Source organism: Sycon ciliatum, chromosome 1 (genome assembly GCF_964019385.1).
Source record: "Sycon ciliatum chromosome 1, ocSycCili1.1, whole genome shotgun sequence".
In the NCBI taxonomy this organism is placed as follows: domain Eukaryota; kingdom Metazoa; phylum Porifera; class Calcarea; order Leucosolenida; family Sycettidae; genus Sycon; species Sycon ciliatum.
In genome coordinates this window covers 75,994,807-76,009,141 of record NC_088643.1, presented here as the reverse complement: position 1 = coordinate 76,009,141, position 14,335 = coordinate 75,994,807, and the positions used below count along the sequence as shown (strand labels likewise).

The window sequence follows — 14,335 nt, the reverse complement described above, 5'->3', positions numbered from 1 at the left end:
AATAGTTAATACAATGCTTAAAGTGCCCAGAATGCAGGATGTGTGCACCCTAATGTCCGGACGGACCACCTCCAACAGTGTGTGGCGCCACGCGCCCGAGTTCTTATGTAGGAGTGTACTCTTGATATTACACTGAGTATATGGGAGGGGAGGTTTGCCCCCCCCCCCCCCCCCCCCCCCCCCCCAGTCCACGCCTGACAAGTCCCAGCAATGCGTGGGTTGAAAGTACTACCACGCATGTACTGAGCACTGTACATCTACTTGCTGTACCACATGGCTTTTCTGGTTACCTGTTTGGTGCCAGCCACAACACTCAAATAATGATTACTTCAAAGTAAAAAAATCCTTAAAAAATCAAACTTAGAAAGGCTGCGTTCGGAGTACATGTACTATTTAAGTTTCAGTGTTTAAAAAAAATCCTATCACACGTGTAATCTCACTTTGCAGCCTCACGTAAAACTCTTGTCAGTCAACCAAATGGTACAGCCCAGATAACGGACAGCTAGAAATAACAAAAGACTGAAGTCGAATATGTTGTTGCTCTGAGACCTGCCAGAATCAACGGATTTGGGTATAAATAGGGAGAAATACGGTATCAGACACTTGACTTTAGTGGCCATTGCTTGAGATACTTCAAGTAACATTACGATGAAAGTTGAGAAAGGGGTTCCATCCAGTTGCCAGTAGATGTGATCAAAGTTAGCACTGTACCTGTACGATGCACACGCTACAGGGTTTTGGGGCAGAAAATGCTACAAGCGGTCCAACGCAGATCTCACACTTCAGCTCGCTGCAGCTTTTCGATTTCTTCCTCCGTGAGGTTTTCCTCGGTGTTAGCCGACTCTTCGCATTTCTTGACAAAGTTTTCATCTAACAAAGATTCGTGCCAAATTTCGAAATTGTACAGAAAGTGCCTGTCCTGCGTCATCGCCATCAATTGCACTGGCTGACGATTGAGATGGTTGATTAGCTTGAACTGCTTGAATGTCATATCCACAGTCCATGTTGCCGCATTCATGCGGTCCTGGTAGAAATCAAATGTGTACACTAGGTCGGGCTGGAAGGTAAATTTCTCCGCGTCCGCCTTGTTGGACAGGAACCGCTTCCGCTGTGCAGATGTCATGCCAGGGTCAGCAACAAACGCCCCTCCAAGCAGCCGCGTGTTTTCTTGAATCTCCGAGCGAACGTCAGGCTCTTCACCTTCCCTGGACACATCCAATACCTGTGCCGTTCCAGCCAGTGGACTTATGGCATACGGACTATCCGATGACATGTCAAACTGCACGCCGGGCGACAATGCTCGGATTATCTTTTGTGCCGCTTTCACGATGGTTGGATGCGGGATGCCTTTCAGGGGTCGGTTGAGAGCCTGCCCAGTCATTACCTCCGAAAGGTTCATAGGCTTCTTGAATTGGCCTTGCACCACCGCTTGCATTTTACGGCGTTTCCCTTTGAAGTAATCCTTGGGCACATCACTGGTGTCTGCTAGGCGCAAATAGCAACAACCTGAGAATAGATCTGACTCAAATTTGAACGGGCCAGCCTCATTCATGGGCAAGTTGTCATCGGAGTAGCCTGCACCAATTGCATGAACATTAGGTGCAAACGGCGATATTCTCAGTGAACATGGTCGGTGAGGCCAACACTTCGGACAAAATGCTGGTGGCGAAAATGGATCTGACATCACCACATGAGTTTCTTCCAAGCGAGATCAATAACGAACTGTAAAAGTTGACCGTACACTACTAGCAGCAGGTCCAGCATCTAATCGTAAGTAACTAATTGAGGTACTAGTATTCTGTTCTATACCAGTGCTCCCACGAAAATATCCGTCCTTTGTCTAGACAAAAATGGCAAAGCACGCCTGATTGCCAACTGCGCGAGTGGTTTCTTTCTACTTTATAACAGCTAGCTGGCATGCATGGCACGTAACAGTTGTGACACTGGCCGGCAGCAAGCCAGGGACTAGTAAGAAACAATTATAAATTTTACGACTGACAAAAGAGACCTCCTCTCGAGCTAGTTACTACAGATCCAGCAGCGTTTCCGATCCAGAACCAAGCCTGGTCCCGACACGACGATGCAAGAATGCTGACTTCTACTCTGATGATACTACATTGTACATACGGCAAATAATAATTCAACCTACTTATTTAGACCTACTCTAATTTGAAGACCTACAAAGATCAGTTATCTCAACAAACAAAAGTCAAAACTACTTGTAGTCTTTCTTGCAGGAAGTATGCTGCTCTAGCTAGCTGCACGCTGTTTGAAAAATGAGAGGTGTGCACGTGCAGTCGTGCACTCACTACAGTGCATTTCAAAACTAGCTATAGACGCGTAGGGTTTTTGAAATATTTCAAATTTGGCTGGAACTTTTTGAGAATAGTTTTCGGAATATTGCTCAGGATCGCTCCACAATTACTCTCATTATAGTTTCTAAAGGATTGGATAACAGACGCCCAATTTGGAAAAATTTATGCACAAAGTGATCACAGATTTTATGTGGTATAGATGCTGGCATAACGGTTTTTGCCTAGGTACGCGTCTATAGTTTTGAAATGGACTGTAGGCCCAAACACTAGAGTCAGATCCTGCCGGCCGGCAATTCTTTCGGCAAAATATCGAAGAATTGAAAGAGCGGAAATTGCCGGCAAAATCGGAGCAAAATATCGAGATGTTGGGTAAAATCGATGACTGATACTTGGATTTCCTTGTTTCTTACCCGTTCAGCAGGCCACGCTGCCCAGGACGAGATCAGGTCACCGAAATATCACTGGGATTCACTGTGGATCGACATGATTTTGGAAGAACTCAGGGACACGTGCTTGGAAACCCGGCCGTGTTGAGAACCGACCCTGCGATTTTTATGAAACGTTGTACGGGATTGTACGGGAAAAGGATAACATACACGTTTCTCCGGAGCAAAATGGAGCAAAATATCGAGTTTCTTGTGCCAGGCTCGGCAAAATATCGAAGATTTCGCAGCAACATTTTGCGGCAAAATATCGAGGCGAGCGGAGCAGAATCTGTCTGGGCCTAGCACTCACCGGCGTCACCGCCCATGGTCACATGCACAATGCATGTACGGAGTAGGCTATAGCTCAAATGTGCTCCGGGTGCTTCGATATTTTGCTGGCAACTTTTGCCCAAGCACTTTCCATATTTTGCCTGGCATTGCCTCTCGTTTCCGATATTTTGCTCCATTTTGCTCCTGCTTTGTGGCAAAAATGGCTTCGAATGAACCGTCTACTTCGGTAAAAGTGGATGGTGACTCTGATGAGGAAAGCAAAACTGAAAATGGTGTCAGTATTACGGATTTTGTAGCATGATTTCAAATTTATGTACCCCTGACTAGGCCTTGACGGATTATGCTAATATTTTCGTGAAATTATGCTTTTCGCATTGCTGAAAAAATTGCAGAATTATGCTATTTTTATGCTAAAAGCTATACATATTATGCTGTATTATGCTCACATATGCTGCTAATGTATATGATGGTTCTGTGCAAAATAACAGGGGAATTTTTTTGTAGAGGGCGCTGTACTGTAGTAGCAAAAGTTCAACGGGGTCAACGCACTGTCCGACCTAGCTACGACCGTCACTGATTGTAGTGGACTGGACATGTTATTAAGGGAGTCGTAAACCTACGACTTCCTGATGCATCAACTTGTACTTGTACTTGTAGAACATGTACAACTGTATGGAATTCGATGCGAACAGGCGGATTATTCCAATTTATGCGATTCGTATGCAATTTGCCTCGAATTATTCGACTATTCGATTTTGGTAGGAATTATGCGAAAAATTATGCTAGCAGAATTAATCCGTCAAGGCCTACCCCTGACAACCTGCACGAGCTATTTCAGCACGACGTTAGCGGCCCAATGAAACCAAAGAAATTAGAATAGAATTGCCAAAACACATCCGGATCCTCTGTAAATTCGATAATTTGCTCGGAATTTGCCAGGAATTTCTTTTCGTGAGAAATTTTGATATTTTGCTGGAAGAATTGCCGGAAAATTTCGGCTAGGCCTAGTACGGAGCTACATGTGGCTACATCATAGTACAATCATGTAGCTGGAAATCGCCAATCAGCTACATACCGTACTCGTACTGTATAGACTTCTTCCTCTTTTTTTTTTGAAGTACGCGTACAGGATTTATTTCCGGCACATTCAGGCTCTCCGCGGATCCGCCTTCTCTGTGAAATAATATTAATTTAAAAAAAGGGTTCTGCGTTCCGGCTCTCCGCCTTCTCCGCGGACGGTGAAGAAATCTGAAAATGGGTTCAACATGATACAACTCCCATGCATGTACACGACCGATTATTACGGTAGTATTACTTTTTTTTAATAAGTTTTTATAAAACAAATGGGAAGCGTGTCCTCGAATGACTGAAGGCCATGTGTGCATCTATGCTGCCCACGCCCGATGATGTACCAGTTGAAGAAGAACATACCCGCCAAATCTGTTGAACCAAACGTTTTCGGTCCCTTCGAAATGGGAGGAGATAAACATCACGATACAGGTGTGAAAAGGCTAGCGGGTCAAAACCCGCATTAAGATGGAAAATAACTTACTTAAATAAGTTAACACTCACTGTCTCCGATCAAACGTATCAGAGGGAACCCCTTCATGATTCTTAGCACTCACACGGGGACTCTGCTACGGTAACACCAAGAAATTGAAGAGATAATATATTTTCCTTCTGAACACATACATGTAACTCAGAGGACAACTTACGAATGTACAACGCCTCTAAAGCAGCCAAGTGCAACTTGGATCTACCACAAGTCAACAGAAATACATGTACATCATCACCGAGGCTATACAGCTCACGACCGCTACCACTACGTGTATTTTTGATGTGCCCTTTTAGACTGGGGTGGACGGCGCAGAGGCATGGACTTTTTTCTTATGATTGTCCGTACCCCTCGGGGCGGGGGCACCCGGGGCTGTCTCCTCCATGGGGTTTGGATGAGAGTGTTCGGGTAAGGGAGCAGCCACACATCCATCTAAAACATGCACACTCCTCAGTTCATGTTTTCAGTATTACTTGCAGCCTGCTAGCGCGCGTTCCTGTCACTCGAGTTGAGCCTTGGTGTGAAAGTTATTTGTTAGTTGTAGCCTGCAGGTTTAATAGCCTCGGACATAGCCCGAGTTTGCTAGCAATTCCGCTAGCAAAATATCGAAGAATTTTGACAAGAGAATTTGCTGGCAAAACGGAGCAATATATCGGTATGTTCGCTGGAAAGTGGGACGGATTTTACACTTACAATCTTACAATGTATACGGTGCAGGTGACTCGTTTTCGCACATTTTGCCAACACGTGACTCATCTTTTCTCATTTTTGCCAACACGTGACCCACTCTCGGTCAGTTTTCCCTCACGTGACACAAATTTGGCCTTGTATTGGAGCAAAACAGGAGCAAAATATCGAGTGGCCTGGCCTGACAAAATGAAAGCAAAATATCGACGATGAGCCTGCAAATTTTTTAAGTAAAATATCGAAGCTTCAAGAAGGGCCAATCTCGTTCAACCGTGATTTTCATGATAAGAATGAAATGACGCTTTTAGTGACATCTTGCATATAAATCCCCATCTCAGAGTAGGGTTCAGTCGCCCAATTTCGTTGGAAGTGCTAGTGACGCGTTCGATTGCGCAATCTGGGATGAAGGGAGTGTCTCAGCTTCCTCGGACCATGACCATTTGACTCAGCACCCCAAAGAGTACAAGTAATGAAATTTTGATTCCAGACCATACCTCCCCTTTTTGTGCTTTGTGCTATCCCTGCTTTTTGTGCACATGTACTGCGGAAGTTTGTTTCATGGCATGCATGACACGTGACTTCACAACAGCGCCGTCAGAAAAATTGAAAATGACAACCCCCGGCCCGGCCTGGCATTGCTGGGCCTATATGGCGCGAAAATGCTGCCTCAAATGAATGAAGGCTGATTGACTTTGAAAAACTGTAGATCTACCTTTGATCGCCTGCCAAAACCAAAGGGATGGATACCTTGTGCATTGGCTGGAGTGGGTAAAGGAGTTTCAAGCATTGAAATCAACCAATCATTTACTGACTGTGCGCAAAATACAGTAGTTGATCCGTGCATTGAGGGAACAGGTTAGACCGGTGTAGCGTTGTCTGGTGTCAAGTGCTGCTATACTAGTAACTCATTCATCCTCATTCCGAAACAGATGATATTTTTTACTTGTAGTTTGCCAGGAGTTTTTTTTTTTCGGTCGGCCAGAAGTAGCATTTTACCGCGTCTACAACAGTGCAGTGTACCTACCGTGATTGACTACATCATGTACCCGTAGAAGTTACCAGCAATAGAGAGAAAATAGTACTATACCGGTAGTCTTTACGGTATCATTATTCTATTATTTCGTAGCTCCTATAGCTATCGTTAGCTGCCGGAATCTCACCTGCGTCTTTGCGAAGTCGTCCTCTCACCAGCCGAACTCTGGCTCCAGTGTACCATGGTGTACGAGTAGCAGTGTATCTTTGTGGCGGCGACTCGACTCCAGTGCGACCGCGCTCACCAGTTATTGATCATTAGCCGCATCCGGCAACATAATCATTTGACCGGTGCAAGAAGGCTACGCGAGGGACATACAAATAATATTCAGACGATGACCCAGTGTTGACGTTTGTTTTTGGGCGATTACGAGGGTCCGGGAGAGGTTGTTCGGTTTGTGGTCCCTGCCAGGTGACTGCATGCAGCCTTTGTATCGTTGACGTTGGTCTACGTAGCGGTCAGCTGGCTGTGGTCGGAAGTCACAAAGGGACATCATGCAAGGCCGGCCATCGTGGTAATTCAGGCCATCATCAGGGTCAGGTCAGTCACAGACGCCGCGGAAAGATTAGGTGCTGCTCCCGGCTCCCGGTGTGTGCTTCTTCCGCTAGGATCTTCCGCTGACGAGATAACCTTACCAATCGGGCGTGTTTGATTCGTTGGGACGCATCTGCGACTCTGCCTAACTACTTACTGCGACTACGTGCACTGCACGAAGCCACGTGGTGGGCCTAGTAGTAGTACTTTGTAGATATACCAGTCCTGCTTCCAGGCGATTACAGACATCCGTCAAGTTCATTCAATCGAGTCTATTTTCGAATCAGGATCCCAAAGACCATACTTATACAACAGTGCTGTATCATCGGACAGGGTTACCAGGTGACTACCATGACCACTGGAGGAAGACACTACTCTGCCGTTCCTCAGGTAATAATGCTTGGTGTATTGATCCCATGCATGACTGTGTTCGGGGACGATGAATTTCAAGTAGCTGCATGCTGATTACATTGAGGTCACAATAGGTGCGTAAATTGGTTCCAACATTGATCTAAGAAGCCCATGGCATGCACTGATACAATGCAGTGTCGTTTGCAAATCATTACAACAAAAAATACCTGTGTTTTGATAATCAGTCCTCGACTAAAAAACGTCAACTGAACCAGTTGGTGCTTCCCATGCTGAGTACACATAACGCTAGTGGTTATAGAATAGCCATGATAACGTGCTGCCCTGTAAAATTTGACCTTATGAATAAAGCAGCACTGCATGCATTCTCAGGCTAGTACACAGAATGCTACTTGAAATAGTACCAGAAGAAGTGCAGTGCTTGTGGAGCTAAGCAGCCTTATAGCACACGCTGCCATTATACTCATGAGTTCCAATTCCACTGCAGGCCAATATTTTTTCGATTGCCTGGCTAATTCCGAGGCAGGTTCGTGCATGCATGAGTACCTTAGAATCGGGCCCATGTGCATCCAAAAGGAGGTAGACCGGGGTCCCCTCAATGAGCGAACTACAATGTAACTAATTACTTGTTAATCAATAATGTGCCCCCCCCCCCATCTTAACATGAACATCCACGGTTGTTGCATTCCCCCTCCCCATTCAATGTCTGGCTCTGCCCCTTGACCTCGTGTCCGATATGGACACGAGTGAGTCATACTCATTTGAGGATTCTCTGCACACCAGTGCAATGCCGACGATCCGCCAGGTCAAGCCCAGGTGAAGGTCAGCCTGACTCAGCCCAGAGTTACCTGGCGTGAGAGCCATGATTACCGAGTACATGTATCATGTATGTACTGTATAGTATACAATGGGACAAGCCATTGATGTTGTGTGGGCTGTTGTGGGGGAAGTAGCACCGGGCTGATCCAGGCGCAAAACCCACATAGGGCACGTAGGGGGGGGGGGGGGGGGGGGGACTTACACCCCCTAAAAAATCGACCTACGTCCAGCATGCACATAATGACCATGAATGACATGCACCAGCCATCCTACACGTATGGGGCTGTGCACCCCCCCCCCCTCCCCCCCCCTCCCCCTAAAAGGGGAACCAGCTACGCTCCTGCAGTGATCAGTCAGACCTGAATGATGTTCCATGTTATATTGTGCTGTTGTACATGTACAATTTGTACATACATTCCCATACTTACTATAGCCATACAGCGATGAAGCCTGCCATTCAGAAATTCCCAGCAGCTTTAGTCCGGCTGTCAGGAGTGCTTGCCAAAGTCACTCATTGACGACGCAGATATTTGGGTGAGTTGGCGTAGAGCTGATCCGTGTTGCGACCCGAAGTACTTTTAACATGCAATATCTGTACTTAGTAAAGGAGACATTTCATGCCAGGCAGGGATCTGAACCCACCCAGGATTATGTCTGATGCAGTCCCCTGGGACACTTAGCAGCTAGAATATACTTATGGGATAACTATAAAGCAGCTCTTGTTAACGACCATTGACAGATGCATGGCCCCATAAACTTCAGTATTTTGTTTTGAACGGGCAATATGTGAATTAGTTCCCCCTCAATATGCGACCTGTTTAAACACCGATGATGTTTGGCAGGACTCAATTTGAACTGTGCCCATGCAATGTATGCTATGCCAGTAGTGTCTTCAGGGAAGTTCAACATCATAATAACTTATAATGTACTGCATGCATACAATATCGACATACATGTTCAGGATGTGCATGACGTGCCGTTTATCATTGTCTTCTTCACGTTTTCAGGGCAAAAGTTATCGTACTGGGAGATAGTTCCGTGGGCAAGACCTCATTAATCCGGAGGTGAGTCTCCCTTACCTAGGATGGTATACTATAGTCTATAAGATGGTCAGGAGTAGTCCAATGTTGTAACGGGCCGTCCATAATTGTTGCCTTTTTTCATGATGAAGTTGTGGCAGCGACCGGCAATCTTTTTATAAGGAGGTTGGGTGCTCGCCACATTTAAGCTCGCGCTTTTCCCACCGACCTAACTTGACACTTGACTGACTCACGACTGCCATCCAGAGCATACGAGAAGCCCGTCGAACCGTCCACTCGGCAAACCTGCCAGAAAGCACCACTCCCTGCTCAATACACAGTGTTTCGGGGAGTCTACCCCTCCTCAGTTGAGCTTGAGTAGCCGAGCTGATAAAGATTGTGCCTGAAGAGTACCACATCGACCTTTCTGTGTTTGTGCATGCACTTGTGCTGTTTCGCTGTCAGGTTTGTCAGCCGGACATTTGAGTGCAGTTACAAGGCTACCATCGGGGTGGATTTTGAGGTTCAAAAGTTCTACTTCCTCTCCAAGCAGTTTGACTTGCGGATGTGAGTTGCCAGCTAGTGTGCATGGTGTATTCTTGTCAGAGTTGCGGCGAGGCATGGGAGTCCACCGATCAAGGGATCTGGGTGTCACTGCCGCTCGAATGCATGAAAAGAATGATAATGATTAACAACATGTACGTCGAAGTACATGTGAAGATGGGGGGAGAGGGGGGGGGGGGGGGGTGCGCACACGTGAGTGTGTGTGTGTGTGTGTGTGTGTGTGTGTGTGTGTGTGAGTGTGTGTACATGTGTGTTCATGTGCATTTGTATCCGTGTGTGGATGCATTGGGGTATGTGGTGGTTGAATTGTGCTGTGCCCCCGGTTTGCTGACGAGCATATGCATGCTAACCGTGACCTACATCGCGATTTGGACTTCAGCTGACCTCTCGTTGATATTGCTAGGCCAGCTGATCCCTCATCCCTGATTGAAGCGACGAGATCTAGTCGGCTGGGTTTGACGGGTAAAGCTAAAACAGGAACGATGGGCTAACCAGCTGTCATGTGACCCATTCTGGAATGTCACTTTTGTACGACTGCATGGCTGACTTGCTTGTCTTATGATATATCTGGCCGTGTTGATGCTTGTGCAGTTGGGACACAGCGGGCAACGAACGTTTCAAAACAATAACATCAGCGTACTATCGAGGAAGCAATGGTTAGTTTAACTTAGTTAATTTCCCAATTGCATATGCTCGGTACTTGAAAGAGAAATTTTCCTTCTTGCATGCATGGGGATTCGATGTTGGTGTCTATGCATTTTGCGGCCTTCATTCAAGCACAGTTTTAATGCAGCAATTGCAAGCATACGAGTACGCGTATACGCTTGTTTTGTTTGTGCGCCTTTGGCCTTGCAGCGATCATACTTGTCTATGATGCAAGCAAGCCAGAAGATACTCTGCAAAGCACAAGGTAACTTAGTGCAGCATATCGGACAAGCAACACAGCAGAACCTGGTTAATCTGGTTATCCGCAGCTTGCCTAGTGCACTCGGTGTGCTGAAAACAAAGTATGGTAATCAGCACCCGAGACGATCTTGTCTTCAAAAATGAAGGACTGGGTGTGACACTTTTTGCGGAAGAATCTTCTGCTAGGCTGTGCATACATGAGATATTTCAGCCCGGGTTGAGTTTCGACAAACCGCGTACACAGATTGATTGGAGCATTGACCTGATGTATTGGGCTTGGCCCGGGTTGATTGAAAAAAGTAAGTTGTCAACTTGTCAACCATGAAAAATAGTATAGAAATGCTCAATGCAGAACCTCTTGCAGTAGGACGGTTGCCTTCAGCCTGCCCCTGCTTTATGCAAACTTCTAAAGTGGTTGTTAGCACGTACTGCACTGCTGTGCCTCGAAAGGACTAACCCAGTACAGTGCCCAACTCTGCCGTATGTGGTCTCTTTGCAGGCAATGGTTGGAAGAAGCAAATGAGAAACAGCCGGCAGACGGGTGTCTGCTTTTCCTAGTGGCTTCTAAGAAAGACCTACTGGTATGTGTGTGTGTGTGTCACGGTGTGTGTGTGTGTGTGTGTGTGTGTGTGTGTGTGTGTGTGTGTGTGTGTGTGTGTGTGTGTGTGTGTGTGTGTGTGTGTGTGGGTGGGTGCGTGCGTGCGTGCGCGTGTGTGTGTGTGTAAGAAAGAGAGCCAAATAAGCGCCACATTCATGGAGATAGTGTGTGCATACATGCATACATATTTCAACTTGTGTGTATGTGTATGTGCAGTGTGTATATGTATGAATATGCTAGTAATAATAACACGTGCAGTTACAATTTAGCACAACTGGATGGTGCATAGTGCAAACTTGCCGCAAACCGCATCAGAAGTTCTGTTGCAGAACAATACTGCAGGGTGTATCTTCAGCTCTTGTGCTCTACAGCCCCCAACAGCTCCAGTTGAACAGGAGAAATGCCTCCCTGAGGAATCACCAGCACACTGTGATTGAACAGACACCGGTGGTCTGCCGGATAGGTTTCAAGTACAGTGCTGCTCAATGAAATCCAGTCGCGTCACTCGAGCACGCGCTGGGTGTTGCACAGCCCTAGACCTGCAAACACTAGACTGAGAAATGCCGTGCAATGCGTCGCAAACTTGAGTGACATGACTGGATTTCATTCAGCAGGACTGTAGTTACATGTGTGTAGTAGTCCTTCTACTCTGAAATAGATTTGAAGCTTCAAAAGAGCATGTGAGGGGAACCATGGATTTGATCTCTCCAGGACCTGGGTCTTTCAACTTGACAGGTTGCCAGTTTGGGCAGTCCAGCCACTTTAATGTGCCAAAGAAGGACCCCCGGCATTCATGTTATACAAACACATGTTTCTCCCGAAAAAATTACGCAGACTCTTTGGCCCTATGTGGAACGGATAGAGAGTTAGTTCTGTGACTTAGAATGTGCAATTGATGTCGTAAGTGTGAAACGTGAGTCGCATCAGCACCTCGTTCCAAGTTACTTGTACTTGCACTGATTGGTGTGGCTGTGGTGTATTGTGAATTGCAGACACAGACCGGACAGGTACAGATGCAGGCTGAGGGTACAGCAATGGCCAAGGAGCTTGGAGCTGAATTCTGGGCCGTCTCCTCAATGTCCGGTACATATGTGTGTGTGTGTGTGCGTGTGTGTGTGTGTGTGTGTGTGCGTGTGTGCGTGCGTGTGTGTGCGTGCGTGCGTGTGCGTGCATGCATGTGTGTGCGTGTGTAGGGTGCGTGATATGCCGACAACAATCTAGTTACAGCACACGTAGCCCTGACTGGCCAAGGCCACTGCCGGAGCGGTATACATGTACATGTACATGTGCCACTGTGTAGCCCGCAGGCTATGAGGTCGTTAGAACCTATGCCCATGGCGGCCATAGCGCTTGCACTCAATTGCATGGACGTACATGTACCTGTAGAGTAGAAGCATGGTCAGTAGCCAAGGAATGATGAGTCTCGTGACTGTCATGATCTCTGGTACTTTCAAAGACAGCGAAGCTTGTGTTACGGCATGGCGCACCTCCAACGGCCAGAACAATCTATGCTGTATAGCTAAAAAAATACTCTATTAGAGGTCAAACGAATTATATTACTTGTATAATGCAGTGTCCCCAGAAGAGTTCTTTTTATATCCAAGTCGAAGAGGAAAATGTGTTATGGGGGGGGGGGGGGGTGTATGCTGAAACTCTACTATATGCAGCTCCAGATTCTCCACTCTTGCACTAATGCTAGCCGCATAGTGCAAAGAGCACTAGACCATGATGTCCTCTGTAACCTCTTTTCTAAACCAACTCAGGAGAGAATGTTGCTGATTTCTTCACAAGAGTAGCAGCGCTATGTTTCAACAAAGCAGTATCCGCAGTGGCACAGCACGATTCCACCGACGCCGGGGCAGGGAAGACGGCCCAAATTGTCAGTGACGGAGGGCTCATCCGTAAGTTCTTGGCTCACAATGTTTGGCCTTTAAAAAGAGGCCCTTCTGTGCTTGCATGGTGTTAGAGCTACTGGTAGTAAAAAATGATTACACTTCTACAGTTCTACCTTGCAACTTCCCTTTCCATCCGGCCCTACAAGGTATGACTATTCCATGCATTGGGGCTCACTGCGCACTAGGTTGTATGTGTAATCAGTGTGTCACTGTGGGTTCAGTGCGGACTGCATCCCGAGCTTAACCTGGATGAGGATGGTGCACCGTACCTCAGTGGTTAGAGGCGATTTACACGACAGCAGTGCATCCCGCTGGGAAGAGAAGCACGTGATCCCGAGAGCTTGCCGTGATACGGGAAAAACGAAAATCGATTCACATGGCAGGATGCACATACAGTACCTGCAGTACAAAACAGTACATGGAATGCCACGGGATGCATTTCCACCCACCAGCCCCCTCATGGCACCGGGACCGTCCCGGGATAGCTCGCGGGATGTGTTCGCACCAAAATATGAGTACATGTGACTGAATCTCCATGGTAGCATCATGCACGGGATGAATCATAGCATGCCGTAGTGTAAATCGCCTCTTAGAGCATCGCTGGCCAGTAGCAAAGGTCCCTGGTGCAAGTCATGGTGGTGATACTTGCAGTCAATATTCCTTCTTCAGACGTTTCCCCTTTTCAGTCCCTCCAACTTATGAGCCACGCTGTGCTTTAGAATTAGCATTACGTAAAATACACATTCCTTTAAAAAAACTTTCTGCTGTTTTGCATTTGCACAGGGTTGCAGAAACCCAGCATGGAGAGTCAACCTTCCCAGACACACACACCGGGCCGTATTTGCTGTCGGCAATCTTGATGAGAGCTGTTGGTAGCACATTGTGTTGAGTCATCTATGCCTAACAGCGATCCAGTGGCGCACGCCATCAAACGCTGCATGACTGTACAGATGGCGATGTACCAGTCCACAATATCGCTGGAGGTGCGTAGCGCTACAATGCAATGCAGGTCGAGCATCAAGCCAGATCTAACATGGACCGCACAACTTGACATGAAACTTGACATGAGTTACGGCCAATGCCGGTCGCCGCGATTGCCCCGTCCAAAGCGGTACAGAAGCAGTGGGCTGGCGGTGGAATTGTGATGCTGGCAAAGAGGGGGCATTAAGGAGCCCAAACGGCTATGCAGTGTGCAGTTCGCTACCAAGAACATCAGCACTGCCACAGTGTGCAGTTCGCTACCAAGAACATCAGCACTGCCACAGTGTGCAGTTCGCTACCAAGAACATCAGCACTGCCACAGTGTGTGTGTGTGTGTGTGTTTT

At 47.0% G+C, this 14,335-nt stretch overlaps 2 protein-coding genes across 2 annotated transcripts; one reads left to right on the top strand and one right to left on the bottom strand.

Annotated features, from left to right (window-relative positions):
* Nucleotides 1-775: 775 nt before the first annotated feature.
* Nucleotides 776-3,066, bottom strand: LOC135807336 (uncharacterized). Its single transcript, XM_065321234.1, has 2 exons — nt 3,051-3,066; nt 776-1,575 (listed from the first exon to the last, which is right to left on the bottom strand). Exons 1-2 carry the CDS (start codon nt 3,064-3,066, stop codon nt 776-778), a joined length of 816 nt encoding a protein of 271 aa, XP_065177306.1.
* A 3,079-nt stretch (nt 3,067-6,145) lies between these two features.
* LOC135805502 (ras-related protein Rab-36-like) lies at nt 6,146-14,335 on the top strand. Its single transcript, XM_065319541.1, has 10 exons — nt 6,146-7,230; nt 8,462-8,562; nt 9,036-9,092; nt 9,513-9,614; nt 10,203-10,267; nt 10,467-10,521; nt 11,017-11,098; nt 12,108-12,198; nt 12,879-13,016; nt 13,794-14,335. Exons 1-10 carry the CDS (start codon nt 7,192-7,194, stop codon nt 13,868-13,870), a joined length of 807 nt encoding a protein of 268 aa, XP_065175613.1. The 5' UTR covers nt 6,146-7,191; the 3' UTR covers nt 13,871-14,335.

What these genes read in the sequence shown, in the direction of transcription:
- LOC135805502 (XM_065319541.1), top strand. Translation starts at nt 7,192, where the DNA reads ATGACCACTGGAGGAAGACACTACTCTGCCGTTCCTCAG. An exon ending in TTGACGACGCAGATATTTGG is followed by an intron (nt 8,563 to 9,035) that starts GTGAGTTGGCGT and finishes TCACGTTTTCAG; the next exon opens with GGCAAAAGTTATCGTACTGG. An exon ending in CTTCTAAGAAAGACCTACTG is followed by an intron (nt 11,099 to 12,107) that starts GTATGTGTGTGT and finishes TGTGAATTGCAG; the next exon opens with ACACAGACCGGACAGGTACA.